General features: G+C 46.7%; 1 protein-coding gene across 1 annotated transcript; it reads left to right on the top strand.

The window, feature by feature from the left end:
* The first annotated feature begins 5,261 nt into the window (after positions 1-5,261).
* MS4A8 (membrane spanning 4-domains A8) lies at positions 5,262-16,784 on the top strand. Its single transcript, XM_007519644.3, has 6 exons — positions 5,262-5,482; positions 6,558-6,683; positions 7,085-7,144; positions 9,327-9,452; positions 15,592-15,708; positions 15,863-16,784. Exons 1-6 carry the CDS (start codon positions 5,264-5,266, stop codon positions 15,947-15,949), a joined length of 735 nt encoding a protein of 244 aa, XP_007519706.1. The 5' UTR covers positions 5,262-5,263; the 3' UTR covers positions 15,950-16,784.
* Positions 16,785-20,931: the final 4,147 nt, after the last annotated feature.

Raw genomic sequence — 20,931 nt, forward strand, 5'->3', positions numbered from 1 at the left:
TACGAGTGTGAGAAAGCACACTGGTGAAAGGTTGCCAGTGGCTAGAGCACTGGCTCTGGGCCTGCCAGCATGAGGTCCTATGTTCAAGCCCCAGCATCACCTATGCCAGAGTGATGTGCTGGTTCCCACTGTCTCTCTGTCTCTCTTTCTCTCTCTCTCTCAAATATATAAACCTTAAACAATAACAAAAGGAAAGAGGGGCTAGGTAGTGACACACATATTACCATATACACCTGCAGACCTAGGTTTGAGTCCCCGCTCCCTACCTGCAGAAGGGATGCTTCATGAGCACAGGTGTCTTATTTTTCTCTCTCTGTTTCTATCTCTCCCTCTCTTCTCAATTTCTCTCTGCCCTATCAAATAAAATAGGGGGGAAAATGAAAGGAAGAAAGAGAGGAGGAAAGGAAGAAAGAGAAAGGGAGAAAGAGAAAGAAAGGAAGAAAAAGAAAGAAAGAAAGAAAGAAAGAAAGAAAGAAAGAAAGAAAGAAAGAAAGAGGATAATAGAAAAGAAGGAAGGAAACGAGGGCGGGAGGGACTGGGGAGAGAGCATAATGATTATGCAAAATACTTTCATGCCTGAGACACCAGAAGCTCCACTGTCAACCCCCAGCTCCGCCATAAGCCAGAGCTGAACAGTGCTCTGATTTCTGTCTTTCTATCTGTACCTATATCATTAAAATAAAACAAAACATTAAAAATAAACCCTCTTCTGGAAGAAGAGAGAGAAGAAAACACTGATGAATCCATAATGTTTCTGTTGGAAAGGGCTTTCAAACAGGGACCGAAAATCCACAGGTGACTGTCTCCGTCTGGGCCACAGTCTCACATACGCCACAGGTTAAGCGGGTGACACAACCAGCATTTATTGCTTGCAGTCTGGAGTATGGGAAGTTCAAGGTCAAGACACAGGTAGCTGTGGTGCCCCTGGAGGACTAGCTTCCTGGTTCATAGGCGGCCTTCCCACTGCGTTCTGTGCAAGGCAGAGAGAGTGGGGAGAGGAACTCTGGGTTGTTTTTATGAGGGCGCTTATTCCATACATAAGGCTCCACCCTTGTGGCGCCTAACCACCTGCCCAGCTCCCAGAGGGACTGGAGGGGACCCAGACATTTCATCGATAACCATAACAAAAGGCTGACACATTTTATATAAAATAGTAAAGTAAGGGGGGCTGGGTGACGGTGCACTCAATTGAGAGCCCACACTACCACGCACAAAGACGTGGGTCCCAGTTCCTGATCCCCACCTGCAGGGGGAGAAACTTCACAAGTGGTGAAGCGTCTGCAGGTGTCTCTCTGTCTCTCTCTCTCTCCCTCTCTATCTTCCCCTCTGCTCTCAGTTTTCCCCCTGTCCTATCAAATAAAATAAATAAAAAGAGAAAACTAGAAGGAAACAAAATAGCCATCAGGAGTAGTGGACTTGTAGTACCAGCACCGAGCCGCAACAATAACCCTGGTGGCAGTAAAAATAAGTGAGTAAATAAATAAATAAATCTGCTTTAAAAAATAATAATAATGTGAGTTGGGTGGTAGCACAGTGGGTTAAGCTCATGTGGCGCAAAGCGCAAGAACTGGTGTAAGGATCCCGGTTTGAGTCCCCGGCTCCCCACCTGCAGGGGAGTCCCTTCACAGGCGGTGAAGCAGATTTGCAGGTGTCTTTCTCTCCCCCTCTCTGTCTTCCCCTCCTCTCTCCATTTCTCTCTGTCCTATCCAACAACGACGACATCAATAACTACAACAACAATGAAAAACAACAAGGGCAACAAAAGGGAAAATAAATAAATAACTATTAAAAAATTAAAATAGTAATAATAATGTGTGTGATCAAAAAGAACATAAACAAAGTCAAAATACAATTGTCAGACTAGAAGAAAATGTATCAGAAAGCAAACTAACATCTGTGATATACAAAGAACTATTCAAAAATGAGGGACTCAGGCTGGGCACTGGTGTACCCAGTAGAGTGCACATGTTACAAGCTCTCCAGTATTTGTTGTTACTGTCGTTTCTGATGTCTGACTTTCTCACAGGAGTGAAGTGGTATCTCATTGTTGTCTTCTCTGATAACAAGTGGCTGCCATTTCTTCATCTCTCTGTTGCCCCTTTGTCTCTCTTCATTGGTGAATACTCTGACCACGTCGTCTTCCCACTTTTGCATGGAGTTTGTTTGTTTTGTTTTGTTGCTGAGCTTGGCGATCTCTTTGGATATTTTGATTTTGTCTGATGTGGAGCATAAAAAAGATCTTTTCCTGTTCCATAAGGAGTCTCTCTATTTAGGTGATGGTTTCTCTGGCTGTGCAGAAGCTTTTCAATTTGATGCAGTCCAATTAGTTGGTTTCTGGCTGTTTCCTTGTGAATGGACATCAGTCGCTGAAGATGCCTTTAAAACTTAGTTCGAAAGAGTTCTGCCAGTGTTTTCCTCTGAACAGTTCATGGTTTCTAGTTTGGCACTCAAAGCTTAGATTCATTTAGAGTTGACTTTTGTGTGTGCTGAGATGAAGTGCTTCAGTTTCATTCTTTTGCATGAGTCCATCGTTGAAAAGACGTTCCTTTCTCTATTTAATATGTTGGGATCTCTTGTCAAAAATTAGATGACTATAGGTGGAGGGAGGGGTTCCATCCGTCATTTGAAGCTTTCCTGATCTCTTCAGATTCAATATAGGGGCTCCTTTTTTTTTTAATCACTTTATTGAGAGGGTTGATGGTTGACGGTCTTCTTGCCACAGGGGTACAATTTCTCATCTCCCCCATGACAGATGTCTGAAAAACACTCTTACCCACAACTTGGGTCCATTTCCACCATCAGGCAGACAGAACCCCTAAAACCACCTCCATCCCTTCCCTTCCTCTCCTTCCCCAGAAGCCTTTGCTTTGAGGGCGCTTCTTTAGTTCTCTTACTGTTTGAGTACTGGGGTGTATGGCTTATATCCAGCCTCGAAGCTCAGTGCCCTCCCTGCCTCTACCCATCACTTCCCGGGAAGCCCTCTCTACTTCACACTTTGCCCCCAGAGATTTGCCTGCCTGTCGTTGGCTCCTGGACCTAAACAGGAAGGCTCTGTGGGTGGGGAAGTTGCACTTCACACAGCTGACCTGTATGAGGAAAGCAGCAGGGAGGACTTTGGAGTCATCTAGCTACATCACATAGATTAAGCCAGTGTGTTCATTCTCCTGGAAACAAAACAGTTGCCTACCGCAAAGAATCAAGAACAGAAGCAAGAGAGACGGCAGTGGGCAGAAGAAAAAGTGAGTCTGTATAATCTAATGTTCTCTCTGGACTGGATTGGACTGGACTAGACTGGGAGTAGGGGAGTGGGGAAAAAGATGTCTCTATGTCCAAGGAGACCTAGTATGAATATGAGTGTGATCTGGGACGCATGACAAATGCTCGTGTATTTTTTGGAGTTGGCTCAGAAAGAAAGAAAGAAAGAAAGAAAGAAAGAAAGAAAGAAAGAAAGAAAGAAAGAAAGAAAGAAAGAAAGAGAAAGAAAGAAAGAAAGAGAAAGAAAGAAAAGGGGAGGAGAAAATTTAAAACCAGACCAGAATTCACAAATAATCTAGAAAGCTAAGCACCAGAGGGTACCCCAAAAATAATACACTTGTGTCAGGCAGTGGGATGCCCAGCTGAGCACACACATTACCATGTGCAAGGTTCAGGGTTCAAATCCCCGCTCCCCAACTGCAGGAGGGACACTTCATGAACAGGTGAAGCAGGTCTGCAGGTGTCTCTCTCTTTATCTCTCCTTCTCTATCTCTCCCTCCCCTCTCAATTTCTCTTTGTCCTATCAGATAAAATAGAAAGGAAAAAAATGGCCACCAGGAGCCGTGGATTCATGGTACAGTGCCCCACGATGTCACTGAGTCCCAGTGATAACCCTGGTGGCAATAAAAAGAAACAGAATGAATGAGAAGGAAGGGCCAGGCAATGGTGCACCTGGCTGAGCACACACGTTACCACGTGCTAGGATCCAAGTTCAAGACCCCAGTCCCCACCTGCAGAGGAAAAGTTTCACATGCAGTGAAGCAGAGCTGCAGGTATATCTCCCTGTGTCCCTATCTCCCCATTCTCTCTCAATTTCTCTCTATCCAATAAATGAATAAATATTAAAAAGAGAAGAGGGACTTTGTAGAAATGTGGACAGATAGTTGTAGAGACAATGGTTGGCCCATGTCTACAACTTGAGGGGAACTGTGGTGCATTGCAGTAGGGAGAGTGAAGATTCAGAACTCGGGTGGTGGGAATAGTGTGGATTCAAACTCCTGTTGACATGTAATTCTGTAATATAAGAATATTTTTTAAAAAATTAAAAAAAGGGAGAAGAGGGAAAGGGAAATACAGGCTTGCACTGGAATGAAGATCCCCTGAAGGAGACTAACCTCCAGCTAGCTCCCTCACAACTGGGGCCTTGGTCTGAGGAAGTGAATTCTTGGGGAATCCCAGCTCTTCTGACCTCAGGGTCCTGCTCCTCAAAGTGAGAGGCGAGTTCTGTGATCTCCAAGAGACGCCCCAGCTCCAAGTGGACATCCGCAATGAGCACTCCCAGATGCTCAGTTTGTGAGAAACACAACAAGGAAAAAGTCACAGCCCTGCCCTCTTCCAGTAGCACTTGCCTCTTTGGAAGTCTCTCCTCTGTGAAGCCAGGCTGATGTGGGGACCAGAGGAAGTATGTTTGTAGAGTACTGGCCCTGGGTTCTTTATAAATACCTCATGGTCTGTTACCAGTACCTGGTATCATAGATTCATTCAAGTCACAAAAGGTTGTGATGATCACATGAAGAAATACAGGCCGAAAGTTCATTTCCAAAGAATAATATATAGGCAGTCAGGGGAAATAGCTCATCTGGTAGAGTACAGGACTTACATGCCTGAGGCTCCTGGTTCAATCCCTAGTTCTAGCCTCTACACACACACACACACACACACACACACACACACACACATACTAATAAAATCAATCTTTTTTAGTTAAGAAAAAAAAAAAGAAAAGCAAAAGCTATACAGGGGTCAGGTGGTGGTGCACCTGGTTGAACACACATGTTACAGTGCACCAGGACCCAGGTTCAAGCCCCTGGTCCCCACCTGCTGGAGGAAAGCTTTTCAAGTGATGAAGCAAGGCTGCAAGTGTCTCTCTGTCTCTCTCCTTCTCTATCCCCCCCATCCCTCTCAATTTCTGGTTGTCTCTAACCAATAAATAAATATAATTTTTTAAAAAATTTTAAGCTATACACATACAGAGATAATGATTCTATTGCCTTTTCCCCCTCACAGCATGGCCTCCAAGCCTTCAGCAGGCCCCACAGGTAATACTGTGTTTGCAGTGCCGCCCCCAAATGGATATCCCATGATGCTGGGGGGCATGCCGCAGGTGTCCTTGTATCCAAGCTGCCAGCCTCAAGTCCACCTCATTTCTGGGAACCCATCCAGTATGGAGCCACTTGCTAGTCTGCAACAAGTCCAGAGAGGTCTGAAGGAGGGCAAAGTCTTGGGGGTAAGTGAGAGCCTCCCCCTGAGGCCAGAAGTCATGTGGCTGGAGCCAGAGGAGGAGAGGGGCAGGCTTGGAATTGCAGACCACCAGCCCAAACCAGCAAAGTGACTGGAGGCACCTCAACCCAAGCAGACTCTGGCTCCTGGGGTAGATTTTACCTGGATGATGTGGCCGGGCCTGGTGAGGGTGTCTGACACCTTCTGACTTGAGTGTTTTTAGGAATAAAGAAGGGAAGCTACATAACCTCCAATGGGCTAGATCATGATCAAACCCATCTCAGTGATCCTTTTGCAGTACACATACTTCAGATCGTACGTCACACTGCACACCTTACATTTACAAAGGGCTGCATGTCAGTTATTCCTTAATAAAACCAAGGAGGAGGGGAAAACATATGCTTGAAGAATGCTCAGTGCCTTAGAGGTGCGGTCAGAAGGAGACGCCAAGTGAGATAGGCAGTCATTCTGTTCTATTGGCGTCTACGTTTAAAGTGGATGGTGGGAGGTTCGACACCAAAATGGAAGAAGATAATCTATGTGGAATTTTCCTTTCATTGCTCTCTCTCTCTCTCTCGCTCTCCTTTTAATATTCATTATTTTTCATAGGACAGAGAGAAATTGAGAGGGCATAGGGAGAAAAAGAAAGAAAGGTCGAAAGAAAAAAAGAAAGAGAGAGACTGAGAGAAAAGGGAGGAAGGGAGGAAGGGAGGAAGGGAGGGAGGGAGGGAGGGAGGGAGGAAGGGAGGAAGGGAGGAGGGAGGAAGGAAGGAAGGAAGGGGAGACCTACAGCCTTCACAACTTGTGAAGCTTCCCCCCTGTGGGTGGGAACTAGGGGCCTGAACCCAGGTCCTTGCGCATGGTAATGTGTGTACTTAACCCAATACTTAACCCAGTGTGTACTTAACCCAGTGTGCCACTGAGCAGCTGCCTTCCTTCATTTTTCATGTTTTCTAGATTATACTTTTAGGCCACGGTAGCAAACCATGTGCTAAGAGGAAAATAAGGAGTGTGAGTGTGTGGGGCAGGGTGCAGACTGGAGCCTCGGTGACAGAGGCCTCAGTGGGTGGCTCCCCCAACAGGCCCTGCAGATTTTGATTGGCCTGGTCCACATGGGTCTGGGTGCCATCATGATCACCATCGCCACCAGCTACTACTACTCAGCCATGGTGCTCTATGGAGGTTTCCCCTTCTGGGGGGGCTTCTGGGTAAGTGGCATGGGTCCCCCATCCTGTGAAGAGTGTCTGGTGTGTCTTTCTGGAAAGAAAAAAAAAAAAGTTCATTGCTTCTATCAAATTTTCGGGGTAAAGGTGGGGGAGGGAAGGGACGCTAGGATCTGAGACTCCGTGGAAGATCATATATCTTCCCTGCTCCCCTCTTTCCCTCTTTTTCCTTCCTCCTCCCCTCTTTTCCTCCTTCCTTCACTCTCTTTTTCTCCTTCCTTCTTCTTTCCTCCTATGGTAAGCCCCAGCCAAAAAAAAAAAAAAAAAACCTTTGTGTCTGTGAGAGAGAGAGAGAGAGAGAGAGAGAGAATGAACAGAGCGCTGGAAGAGAGGGCTGCAGACAGGACTCTTCCCCAACTTCTCTCTCATCCCCTGTTCTGCATCAGCTCATCGTTTCCGGAGCTGTCTCAGTATCCGCAGAGAAACAGCCACAATCTCCTTGCCTGGTGAGTCACATCTTGGGCCTGGCTCTCCCAGCCCCACCCCCAGGGACCCTCCAGGAGAAAGACACCAGGATTCGGGGAGGGGGGCCAGCACGACCCTTCCCTCATCCTCACACCAACTCAGAACCAGCCGCTGGACACTAGCTTGATGCCCGTCACACACTCCCAGCCACATGGGCCTGGCAGGGTCACAAATAGGAAGGGGAACAAAGAATCAAGGAACAGAAGGATGATATGGACACCATCTCTAAGGCGGCAGAAGGTAGACTCCTAGGAGAAATGCAGTCCCATCCCCGCCTCTAACCTTTGCCCCCAGTAGAACAGGAAAACCACGAGGCTGTAGACCTGCTTGACTCAGGACTCCAACCAGGCCAGCTGAAAATTCCCTGAGGACTTGTCCTATGCCCTTCCCCACCCCCAAGATGGAGCAGGAAGGAACAGGGGTGGCAGGGGTGGCCAGGTCCCTGCAGACAAATGAGACCTAGCTGAAGGGCTTCAAGGAGGATCCCAGAGCCTTGCTGAGTGTGACTGTGCCTCTCACCCAGAGGACAAATGGGCCTTTCTGGAAGTGGGTGCAGGGCCCTATTCTCCCTGAGAGTCTAGGGATTGTGCATAGGATGACTGAAGGACAAGCCCAACATTCCTTAGGGCATCAAAGAAGTGTATCTGATGGAATGACATTTAGACAAGGGCTAGTGTAGTTTAGTTTTAAACACCTCCACCTGCATTTTGATGTCTCCTCCCACAGAAATATGTCCTGATGTTTCTTTTTATTATTAATTAGTGATTTACAGAATTACAAAATAACAGAGGTACAATTCTACACTGTTCCCACCACCAGAGGTCTGTGTCCCCATTCTCTCCTCTGGAAATTGCAGTGGTTCTCCCAAGGTCATGGATATGGATTGACTAATATATATTTGTTCTGACCTTTCTATATTGATGTATAACTGCCTGTTATTTGTGCCTTGACACTTATACTCTTTGTTTCACTTTTAAAAACATCTCAAGGGACCAGGTGGTGGCACACTTGGTTAAGTGCACTTGCAACAATGTACAAGGACCTGGGTTCAAACCCCCCATCACCACCTGCAGGGTAGAAGCTTCACAAGTGGTGAAGTAATGTTGCAGGTGTCTCTCTATATCTCAATCTTCAGTCTCTTTTCATGTTATGCATGATTCTACCAATAAATATTCTGTCAGAGTTCTAGTCACGGTCATTCATTTGACACTGCCCCATCTCAAGATGTCTCGTGTGCGTCCCTTCAGATCTCTTCAGATCATAGACAATAAAAAGAAGAATATGAGAGAGAGAGAGAGAGAGAGAGAGGAGAGAGAGAGAGAGAGAGAACACACCCATTGGAGACACTGGACACTGGACTTTGGTTGTTCAAGTGGTTTGGAATTATACCCCTATTATCTTATAATCTTAAGTCACCAATAAAATAAAAATAAAGAAATATATTGGGCTGGGCTTGTGGCTCAGTGGTAAAACATAAGTTTCCCATGTATAAGGTCCTAACTTCAAACCTTGGCACCAAAAATAAAATAAAAACTGAAAAAATGCTAAAAGAAATAATAATAAGTAAGTAAGTAAGATTATTCCTTTTTTAAATGTAGTGTCCAGAGGACAAACCAACCCAGGGCCTCATGTCTGCAGGGTACCACTGAGCCACCCGCCCAGTCCAAGTTTTATTCTGTATCCTTAGAGACAGAGAGAGACACCAAAGCACAGCTCCATTGCCATAGAGCTCCCCCTGGTGCTGTCCTTGGTGCTCCCATGTGGTGCTGGGGATGGAACCCAGGGCCTCATACACAGAGGACATGTGCTTTAAGTCTGAGCCACCTCCTGGATGCTTCCAAATATGAGTCTTGGGGGGTACCTGTCCCAGGAGGTAACCATCTTGGTTAAATACATTTGGGAGGTTTTTTTACTTAACATCCTGCCCCTAGGGCAATCCCTAATCCTTCCTAAAGGTTCTGATACGTCCTGCAGCAAAGACCTGTTCAATGTTGTCCAGTTCAGTGGCTCCCAAAGTTCACTCACCCGGCATCTGTTCGCACAGGGCGCTGCTCTACTTGCCATCCAGCTAGGACCTAGGGCTCGGCACGAAGAGGCATTCGCTGAGTGTCTCAGCTCAGGGTTTCTGTCTGCCTCCCTGACCCTGTGTGTCTTGTTGTTCAGCTGAATGTCAGCTTGGGCCTGAACATCTTCACTGCCATCTGTTCTATGGGGGGAATCATACTCCTCCTCACAGACTTCATTGTCACAGGCAACCTTCCTTACCCAGACTACAACTCCGGGAACCCGGTGAGTAGACCCACTGACCAACGCCACCCTGGGTTCTGACTTAGCTGTGTTGAGAAAAATCACTGGATGGGCCAGGGGAAATAGCTCAGCAGGTGGAGTGCAGGACTTGCATGTGTGGGGCTCCTGGTTCAATCTCTGGCACTGAGTATGCATGCCAGTAAGGTCTTCTGGTGTCTCTCCTCTCTCTCTCTCTCTCTCTAACGCACACACGCACACACACACACACACACACACACACACACACACACACATTTCTCAAATCTCTCTCTCTCACACTATATATATTAGAAAATGGAAAATTGTGGTCCCTTACTATATGTGTCATCCAAGAACACGCCCCAGCACCACAGGAGAGTACCATGGCACCAGGAGAAACTCCAGTGCTATGGTCAATTCATCTGAAATAAATTGACTGGGAGGAGGGGTGGGCAGTGGCACACCCAGTTAAGCACATACAATTCTAAACACAAGGATCCAAGCAAGGATCCGGGTTTGATCCCCCACTCCCCACATACAAGGGTGATGCTTTAAGAGCAGTGAAGCAGGTCTGTAGGTGCCTTTTTCTCCCTCTCTATCTCTCCCTCCTCTCTCAATTTCTCTCTGTCCTATCCATTAAAATGGGAAAAAAGCGCCACAGGAGCAGTGGATTCGTGGTGCCAGCACCAAACCCGGTGATAATTCCTGAGGCAAAAAATAATAATAATTGACTGGGGTGGTGGGGGGAGAACCATCTAGTGGTACCCAATAGTGCAAACAACTTAGCATGCTCAAGGACCCGGGTTCAAACTCACTGTCCCCACTTTCAGTAAGGGGAAGCCTCACAACCAGTGAAGCAATGCCGCAGGTGTCTCTCCCTCTCTGTCTGTCAAAAATCAATTCATTGGAATTGTGCATACTTGAGGTCCTGGTGCTATAAAAAGATATACGTATATACTTCAGGGGGCTGCGCAGTGACACACCTGATTGAGCACACATGTGCAAGGACTCAGGTTCAAGCCCCCATTCCCCACCTGCAGAGGGAAAGCTTCATGAGCAGTGAAGCAGGGCTGCAGGTGTGTCTATTTATCTCTTCGTCTCTAGACTCCATCTCTTTCTTGATTTCTCCCTGTCTCTATCCAACAAAATTGAAATAATAATAATAATAATAATAATAGATTTCTTTAAAAAGATGTCAGAAAGAAAATATTTAGGATGGGTGAGGCAACCACATTGCCTCAGTGAGCTGTGTAGGAAAAGAGGGTGTGGACAGAGGTGGGGTAGTTCAAAGTCCCTGGCCCCAGCCTTTATTGCTGTTCTGTTGGGAGCTGGGCTTTCTGAGCACTGGTTCCTGCCTTCCAACAGCAGTAACTGTCTTTTGTGCTGTGGGGTGAATGAAACGTCATCACATGATGCATATGCATGGTTGCACCCCCTCCTTCTCACACTCTCAGCGTTTTCTGTAAAGGACCAGAGAGTGAGTAGTTAAGGCTTTGCAGGCCAGCCAGCCAGCCACTGATGCAACTGTCCGGCCCTATCCTGTAACATAAACCCAGCCACCAAAAAAAAAAAAAATTGTGCACATGTGAGCATGGCTGTTTTGTTTTGAGGGCAAGATGGGGAGACAGCATCGTGGTTCTGCAAAGACTTTCACACCTGAGACTCTAACCTCCCAGGTTCAACCCCCAGCACCACCATAAACCAGAGCTGGGCAATGTTCTGGTAAATAATAACAATAAATAAATAAATAAATAAATGTTAATACTTGTGGTCTGGGAGATAGCACAGTGGATAAAGCATTAGACTCTCAAGCATGAAGTCCTGTGTTCAATATCTAGCAGTAAAGGTACCAGAATGATGTCTGGTTCTTTCTCTCTCTCCTCCTATCTTTCTCATTAGTAAATTAAAAAAAAAACTTTAAATAATACTAATGATAAATAATACTTTATAAAAGCTTCATTTCAAACAAACAGACACACACACACACATGACAGAATGAAGGATTTGGCCAGCATAATGTTCCAGCCTGTACTCAGACCCTGTAACCGTCTGAATGAAACCGCATGCAAGGGAGAGTCAAGCTGATAAGACAGAAGCAGCGTTCTCTCTCTCTCTCTCTCTCTCTCCCTTTTTCTTACTTTCTTTCTCTCTCTCTATCTCTTTATTAATTTAAGACTGAGTTACAAAATTCTAAGATAACAGGGGTATAATCCCACACCGTACCAACCACCAGAGTTCTGTCCCCATTCCCTTCATTGGAAACTGTAGTGGTTCTCCCAAGGTCACAGACATGGGCTTCCTATGACATATTTTTCTCAATTTCTCCATGATCCTGCCTTCTTTTCCTTTCTAAGTCACACTTAAACCTATTACTACTTTCGAGTTTCCTTTCTTTTTCTCCCTTCTCACTCTGGGTCCTAAAAGAATTGGAGTTCAGCGCCCCCTGGTTATCTCCCCCTAACAATTCTCCCTTTCTGGGAATATGAACCAAAATTCTTTATGGGGTGAAGAAGGTGAGAGTTCTGGCTTCTATAAAGCACTCTGTACTTGCAAGCCTGAGACCCCAGAGATCACAGGTTCAATCTCCAGCACCACCCTGAGTCAGAGCTGAAGGGTGATCAGTGCTCTGGGGTGTGCGTGTGTGTGTGTGTCTGTGTGTGTGTATGTGTCTCTGTGTGTGTCTGTGTGTGTGTATCTGTGTGTGTGTCTGTATGTGTGTGTGTCTGTGTGTGTCTGTCTGTATTGTGTGTGTCTGTGTATGTGTCTGTGTGTGTATCTGTGTGTGTCTGTCTGTATGTGTGTGTGTCTGTCTGTATGTGTGTGTGTGTCTGTGTGTGTGTGTGTCTGTGTGTGTATCTGTGTGTGTGTGTCTGTATGTGTGTGTGTCTGTCTGTATGTGTGTGTGTGTCTGTGTGTGTGTCTGTGTGTGTATCTGTGTGTGTGTGTCTGTCTGTATGTGTGTGTGTCTGTCTGTATGTGTGTGTGTCTGTATGTGTGTGTGTGTCTGTGTGTGTGTGTGTCTGTGTGTGTGTGTCTGTCTGTATGTGTGTGTCTGTCTGTATGTGTGTGTGTGTCTGTGTGTGTGTGTGTCTGTATGTGCTCCTCATGAAAATAAATTAATAAATCTGTTTTAAAAAATCTAAAGGGGCAAGGAGATAGTTCACCCAGTAGACGGCACACTTCTCCATATGCACAGAGACCTGGGTTCAGACTCCCTACCACCACGTGTACTTTATGCATAAGGGGGAGGGGCTTCACGACCTGTGAGGCAGTGCTGTGGTGTCTCTCCTCTTGTTGTCTCTTTCTTCTTCCTTCTCTTTCTTTCCCCTTTATCTAAAAAGTAAAGAAGAAAAAAAGAAGGAAAGGAATTGAATCTTCTGCTACTGGTAGAATCATGCAGATATAGAACTCCAGCATTAACCCTGGTGGAAAAAAGGAGGAAGAGAAGGAGGAAGAAGAAGGAAGAGACGAAGAATAGAAAAGGAAATTTTTCAAAATAAAAACAAGGAGGGGGCCACACCTGGTAGAGCTCACGCATTACAGGGTGAAAAGGCCCAGGTTCAAGCCCCAGTCTTGACCTGCAGGAGAGAAGCTTTACAAGTGGTAAAACTGTGCTGCAGACCTCTCTCCTCCCTCTCTCTCTCCTTCTCTCTCTCTCTCTCCTTCTCTCTCTCTCTCTCTCCTTCTCTCTCTCTCCTTCTCTCTCTCTCTCCTTCTCTCTCTCTCCTTCTCTCTCTCTCTCTCTCCTTCTCTCTCTCTCTCTCTCTCTCTCTCCTTCTCTCTCTCTCTCCTTCTCTCTCTCTCCTTCTCTCTCTCTCTCTCCTTCTCTCTCTCTCTCTCTCCTTCTCTCTCTCTCTCTCCTTCTCTCTCTCCTTCTCTCTCTCTCTCTCCTTCTCTCTCTCTCTCTCTCCTTCTTTCTCTCTCTCTCTCTCCTTCTCTCTCTCTCTCTCCTTCTCTCTCTCTCTCTCCTTCTCTCTCTCTCTCTCCTTCTCTCTCTCTCTCCTTCTCTCTCTCTCTCCTTCTCTCTCTCTCTCTCCTTCTCTCTCTCTCTCTCCTTCTCTCTCTCTCTCTCCTTCTCTCTCTCTCTCTCCTTCTCTCTCTCTCCTTCTCTCTCTCTCTCTCCTTCTCTCTCTCTCTCCTTCTCTCTCTCTCCTTCTCTCTCTCTCTCTCCTTCTCTCTCTCTCTCTCTCCTTCTCTCTCTCTCCTTCTCTCTCTCTCTCTCCTTCTCTCTCTCTCTCTCTTTCTCTTCCTCTTTTTCTCTATCTCTTAATTTTCCAAATTATTCAAAAAACAAGAAAGGAAGGAAGGGATAAGGAAAAATAAAAGGATGAAATAGGGCAGGGGATAGATAGCATAATGGTTATGCAAAGAGACTTTGTGCCTGAGGCTCCAAAGTTCCAAGTTCACCCCTCACATCACCATAAGTCAAAGCTGAGCAGGGCTCTGGTAAAAAAAAAAAGACAGAAAGAAAGAAAGAAAGAAAGAAAGAAAGAAAGAAAGAAAGAAAGAAAGAAAGGAGGAAGGGAGAAAGAAAGAAAGAAAGAAAGAAAGGAAGGAAGGAAGAGTCGGGTGGTAGTACAGTGGGTTAAGCTCAAGGACCGGCATAAGGATCCCGGTTCGAACCCCGGTTCCCCACCTGCAGGGGAGTCGCTTCACAGGCGGTGAAGCAGGTCTGCAGGTGTCTATCTTTCTCTCCCCCTCTCTGTCTTCCCCTCCTCTCTCCATTTCTCTCTGTCCTATCCAGCAACAATGACATCAATAACAACAACAATAATAACTACAACAACAAAACAACAAGAGCAACTAAAGGAAATCAATAAATATTAAAAAAAGAGAGAGAGAGAGAGAAAAGAATAAAATGCAGTTCATGCAAGAAACGCTCTCTGAGACCCACCGGGCCGCAGCTTTGTGTTTCTGGCCCGTGTCTCCCATAATCGGAGCGTCCTCGGAGCGCCCTCTATTAACCTCTGTGATGTACTTGTCTCTCTCTTACCCCCTTCTCTGTCTGTTGTATCTGCTCGCTCATCTGTTGTGATTTCTGTCTCCAGGCAAGAGACCCTTCTTGGAACTTTTCTCCCTGAGGCTTGTGGGAAAGGCTTCTTCTCAGAGCACCTGGTAACCACACCCAGGTCATTTATCAAAAACCCTGGTTGCACCCTTCCCAGTGAGGCTTTATGACTCCCAGCTGCTTCTAGATTACAGCGTGCCCACATTCCTCAGCCAGGGCTGTGTGGCTCCCCAGAGACCTGGCTTCACCTCAGGGTGACCCACAACTTCCTTCCCTTTAATTCTCTCAGCACCAGAAGCCCAGCTGGGTAAGAATTTTCTTCCCTGGTGGGGATTGGGGGATGGGGAATAATAGCCAGGCTGTGGACCTAATATATTAGGGAGCAAATGCTGGTTGAAAATCTAAGAAAGAGACAGAGATATGTCTCACCCAGCAGGGCACACACACAGTTAGCATGTGTGAAGACCTGGGCTTGAACCCTGACACCACAGGGGAATTCTCTGCCACCAGAGAAAGCTCCTTTGATGGTGGAACAGTGACTTGGTGTCTCTCCACACACACACCATCTGTTTCTCTCTTTTTCTCTCTCTCACTCTCTCCTCTCTGAACTTTTATATATATATTATTGTTTGCCAGAGCACTGCTCAGCTCTGGCTTATGGTGGTGCAGGGGATTGAACCTAGGACTATGGAACCTCAGGCATGAGAATCTCTGTGCATAACCATTATGCTATCTACCCCCGCCCTATCTGAACTTTTAGCTACTTATTTATTTGTTTGTTTTGCCACCAAATTTATTTCTGGAGTTCGGTGCCTGTATGACTCCACCCCTCCTGGTGGCCATTTTTTTCCCCCTCTAGTGACAGAGAGGAGACACTACAAACAGGACTGCTCCACCAGTGGCGTGTCTACCTTCATGATTTCCAGTCAGGCCCTGCACAGAGCAGCTTTCCTTCCCTCTGAGGACTCCACGGTCCCCCCTCAACAGTGTGGGTCCTTCCCCTTAACTGGGCCCTGGAAGCTGGGGCTTTAATGCCGACCCTTTTGAGAACGCAGTTGTTCCTCCTACAACCGCCAGAGGGCGCTTGTCCCCCACGTTCTGTTCCTGGGAGCCCGGCTCACTGCAGAGTCTCTTGTTCCACTTCCCTGTTTCCAGGCCCTGGCGATGGCTGTCTCCGGGGTGCTGCTGGTCTTCTGCTTACTGGGCTTCTGTGTGACCTGCACTGCTTCTCACTTTGGCTGCCAGGTGGCCTGCTACCAACAGCAGAGCAATGTAAGTCCCAGAGGAGGCTCCTGGGAGGGAGGACGGGGGTCATGCTTCCCCAGCCTGCCCTCGGGGGGAAAGGGAGTCCCTCCACATCTGATGGTGTCTGGTCCTCCTTGAGCCCTCATTTATGCACCTCCCGCCATGCATCTGTGTTTTTCAGGTGGCCGTGATCTTCCCAGAAACCTGTGTGGTCAACCCAGGGGTCAACCCAGAATACCCACCACCCGCTTACTCCCACAACCCCTAAGATGACGGGCATGGAAAACCCAAGGTTCCAATGCATCTTGAACCTCCCCTCCCCAGAGCCCTACCCCACTAAGGAAAGATGGAAACAGGCTGGGGGTACGGGTGCACCTGCCAACATCCATGTCCAGCAGAGAAGCAACTACAGAAGCCAGAACTCCCACCCTCTGCACCCCCAAAAAGAATTTTGGTTCATACTCCTAGAGGGGTAAATAATAGGGAAAGAAGACCAGAGGGCTCTGAACCCCCATTCCACCAGGACCCAAAGTTTCTGTCACCAGGAATATTGTTTTTATACCACCACTGAGAGGGAAGTGAATCTGGAAAACACAGAGGAAGCTAGACACTGTTTGTCTTATCTGGGAGAGAAGAGGAAAAAAGGAAAGACACTCAGAAGTAGTAATAGGAGTAGGGATGAGTTAGAACAGAAGTGAAGACAGGACTGTTGAAAAAATAGAATATATATACATATATATATTTATTTAAAGAATTAGCCCATATCAATGACCTTGGGAGAAATACTGCAGCTTCTAATGCAGGGGCTGGGGACACAGAACTCTGGTGGTGGGGAATGTATGGAATTAAATCCCTATTATTTTACAATTTTTTAAACAATATTAAATCACTAATAAAAAATAAAGTAAATTAAAATAAAAATGAGTGTTTCACACAAAAAACAAAGAGAAAAAAGAAACAGATTTTAGTTTGGGAACCAAAGAAGAGCTGTGGGAACTTCCAAGTTTGTCCCTGGCAACCCAGAAGAAGGTGTCTCCCCAATTTTGGGCCTCCTGGACTTCACTCCACCTGTCCTGGTAGACTGAGCTGGGCCTTTATTTGAAAAGAGAGAGGGTGGGGTCGGGCGGTGGCGCAGTGGGTTAAGTGCACGTGGCGCAAAGTGCAGGGACCGGCATAAGGATCCCGGTTCGAGCCCCCGGCTCCCCACCTGCAGGGGAGTCGCTTCACAGGCGGTGAAGTAGGTCTGCAGGTGTCTGTCTTTCTCTCCCCCTCTCTGTCTTCCCCTCCTCTATCCATTTCTCTCTGTCCTATCCAACAACAAAACAACGTCAACAATGGCAATAATAACCGCAATGAGGCTGCAACAACTAGGGCAACAAAAAGGGGGAAAAATGGCCTCCAGGAGCGGTGGATTCATGGTGCAGGCACCAAGCCCAGCACCATTTATTTATTTTTTTCCCTGGAGGAAAAAAAATAAATAAAAATAAAAATAAAAGAAAAGAGAAAAGAGAGAGGGTAACCAAAGATACAGCTCAACCCGGCGGAGTGCACAACTTGTATGTCTGAAGCTCCTGGTTTGATCCCCGGCACCCACCCTCACATACCAGAGTGGCATTCTGGCTTCTTTCTCTCTCCCTTTCATGAAACTCAATTCATCTCCTAGGACGTAAATAAAATAAGCTTCTGCTTTAAACAAGCACATCAAGAAAAGGAGAGAGGAACAGAAAGTGGACTGTGACCAAGAGGTCCTCCGGAGAGCAGAACCAACAAATCTCTACACAAGTTAGGTTTCGTTCTTTCCGTCCTTCACTCATTCATTAATTCACTTCCTGAGCATTTGATCAACTGGGTCAAGGCTCGGGGAAGAGAATGAGCCCTTGAACTTGAACTTGAACTTGACCTCTCCAGGAACTTCTGGCTTCATGGGCAAAAGGCTCCACAGAGGGAAGGCAGAGGTGAATGTGCTTTTGAAAAAACGGGGAGGGGTATATATATTTAAAGAAAAAATATTTAAAACAAATATATATTAGAGAATCAGCCCATATCAGTGACCTGGACAGAACTACTGCAGCCTCCAATGCAGGGGATGGGACAGAGATGCACACCTCTTGGGGGCCAGGTGGTGGCATAACTGGTTGAGTGATCACATCAGGCTGCACATCAGGAATGAGGTCCCAAAGCCTGGGGGGGGGGGAGTTATTCACTCTAACTAGACAAAGCATGGAAAACAATCACAGGGGCCCAGGTGATGGCGCACCTGGTTGAGCGCACATATTACAGTGTACAGGGACCTGGGTTCGAGCCCCCAGTCCCCACCTGCAGAGGGAAAGTTTTGTGAGTGGTGAAGCAGGGCTGCAGGTGTCTCTTGGTCTCTCTCCCTCTCTATCACCCCCTTCCCTCTCAATTTCTGGCTATGTCTACCCAGTAAATAAAGATAATTCAAAAAAAAATTTAGAGAAAGCAATCACAGACAATAGCAATGGAATATGGAACATATGGAATAAGCAATTCTCTGAAGGAGCCTGGCGGTGGCACACTTGTTAATGCTCTCGCATTACAGTGAGCAAGGACCCAGGTTCAAGCCTCCGGTCCCCACCTGCAGAAGGAAAGCTTCTCAAGTGGCAAAGTAAGGCTACAGATGTCTCTCTGTCTCTTTCCATCTCTATCTCCACCACCCCTCTCAATTTCTTTGTCCCTATCTAATAATAAATAATAATATGCAACCTAATCAACGCAACGAGTGCCACCCCAGCATGCTTCACTTCAGACTGTGTCCACAGACTTCAGGTGTGGAATGACAACCCTTCAGCTTCATCACTCGGGTGAGACCTTTCCTTTCATAGTATTCTCTAATTCCATCCCAGGTGGTTCACTTCCTAACAAAGTCCCAAAACCTAGATATAGACCAGGTTCCAGGAGATAGGGCATATGTTCACACGTATCCATAAACTAGGGCAAATATATACCTGAAAGCAGTAGTACACTAGAGTTTGCAGTGAGTACCCCCCCGCAACACTTCATCTCCACTATTCCAACCTTTGGGCCCATGATTCTTCAACAATTTGTTTGGCTTTGTATGTTAACTCTCTTTTCAGCCATCAGGTTCCAGATGCCATCAGGATGCCGGCCAGGCTTCCCTGGACTGAAGACCCCACCAATGCATCCTGGAGCTCTGCTTCCCCAGAGACTCACCCTGCTAGGGAAAGAGAGAGGCAGACTGGGAGTATGGATTGACCAGTCAACGCCCATGTTCAGCGGGAAGCAATTACAGAAACCAGACATCCCACCTTCTGCAACCCACAACAACCCTGAGTCCATGCTCCCAGAGGTATAGAGAATAGGAAAGCTATTGGGGAGGGGATGGGATATGGAAATTGAGTGGCAGGAATTCTGTGGAGTTGTACCCCCCCCAATCCTATGATTTTGTTAATGTCTCCTTTCTTAAATAAATTAATTAATTTTAAAAAATAAATAATAATAATAAAATGTTTTAATTTTTTTGAGAAACAGGCTGGGAGTGTGGATTGACCTGCCAATGCCCATGTTCAGTGGAGAAGCAATTACAGAAGCCAGACCTTCCACCTTCTATACCCCATAATGATCCCAGATTCATACTCCCAGAGGGATAGAGAATAGGGAAGCTATCAAGGGAAGGGGTTGGATACAGAGTTCTGGTGGTGGGAACTGTGTGAAAATGTACTTTTCTCATCCTATAGTCTTGTCAATACTTCCATTTTATAAATAAAAATTTTTAAATAAATGTGCTCACATTATAGCAATTCTCTGATTGTACACTCTTCACAGAGGTGTTGTGTCTGCTGGAATTCCCCAAAGGGACTGGCCTGTTTAGACCACTGCCAGAGGTCTGGGTGGGAAATCAAGCCTGGTCCCTCTCCACCTGCTTTATCTCAGGCTCCACCGGGCACCATGCCTTCTCACCCTACAGAAAGCTAATCTCCACCATAACTTTCCTGAACAGTAATCCCGATGCGTCTCCCCTCCTGCTGTGGAGGTTATATCAGGGAAAACTCCTCTTGCACACCTGGTACTGCTCCAGGCACATGCCCTTTGCTGGAAATCTTTGTGGTGGTGTGCCTGGTTAAGCACACGTAGTACTAAGCGCAAGGACCAGCGCAAGGATTGAGCCCCCCAGCTTCCCACCTGCAGGGAGGGGGATGCTTCACAGGCAATGAAGTACATGATGAAGGGGGCGTGTTCTCAAGTCCTGTCCCTTTAAACTGCTTGTTCACAGAGGGAGTGGAATGGCCTTGAGCGGCCCACTGTCTCTTGACTTTCCTCATCAGACTTTCCCTGGGGGGGGAGGGGAGTGGGGCTGCCACCACAGGGAGGTAAGGAGAAGAGCTAAACTTGTGATCAATAGCTATAGGGAAATTAAGGGAGGAAATTATGAGCATTCATATTTAGAATTCTATTTGGTGGCCCAGGAGGTGGCCCAGTGGATAAAGCATTGCACTGTCAAGCATGAGACCCTAGTTCAATCCCTGGCATCACATGTGCCAGAGTCATGCTCTGGTTCTTTCCTCTCTGTCTCTCTCTGTCTCTCTCTCTCTCATTCTCCTTCTCTCCCTCTCCCTCTCCCATTCTCTCATAAATAAATAAATATTTAAAAGCGCACACACATACACAGAGACGTGTTGCACCTGGCTGAGCACACATCTTACAACATGCAAAGACCCAGCTCCAAGCCCCTGGCCCCCACCTGCAGGGCGAAAGCTTCACAAAGCGCTCTCTCTCTCTCTTCCATCTCACTGTCTCCAGCCCCCCCCAAAAGTAATATATATATACTTTTTTAAAATAGGGAAAGGGGGCAGGTACCTGGTTAAGCACTCATTGTGCAAAGCACAAGGACCAGCGTAAGGATCCCAGTTCAAGCCCCTGGCTCCCCACCTGCAGGGAGGTCACTTCACAGGTAGTGAAGCAGGTCTGCAGGTGTCTGTCTTTCTCTCTCCCCTCTGTCTTCACCTGCTCTCTCAATTTCTCTCTGTCCTATCCAACAACAACAGCAACAATAATAACAATAACAAAATAGGACAAAATGACTGCCAGGAGCAGTGAATTCATAGTGCAGGCACCAAGCCCCAGCAATAACCCTGGAGAGAGAGGGAGAGAGAGAGAAAGAGAGAGAGAGACGGAAATTAAATGATACCCATTGGCCTAGAAGGTGGCACAGTGCATAAAGCATTGGACTTAACAAGCATGAGGATCTGAATTCAATCCCCAGCATCTCAT

The sequence above is a fragment of the Erinaceus europaeus genome, chromosome 17, assembly GCF_950295315.1.
Source record: "Erinaceus europaeus chromosome 17, mEriEur2.1, whole genome shotgun sequence".
NCBI lineage: Eukaryota > Metazoa > Chordata > Mammalia > Eulipotyphla > Erinaceidae > Erinaceus > Erinaceus europaeus.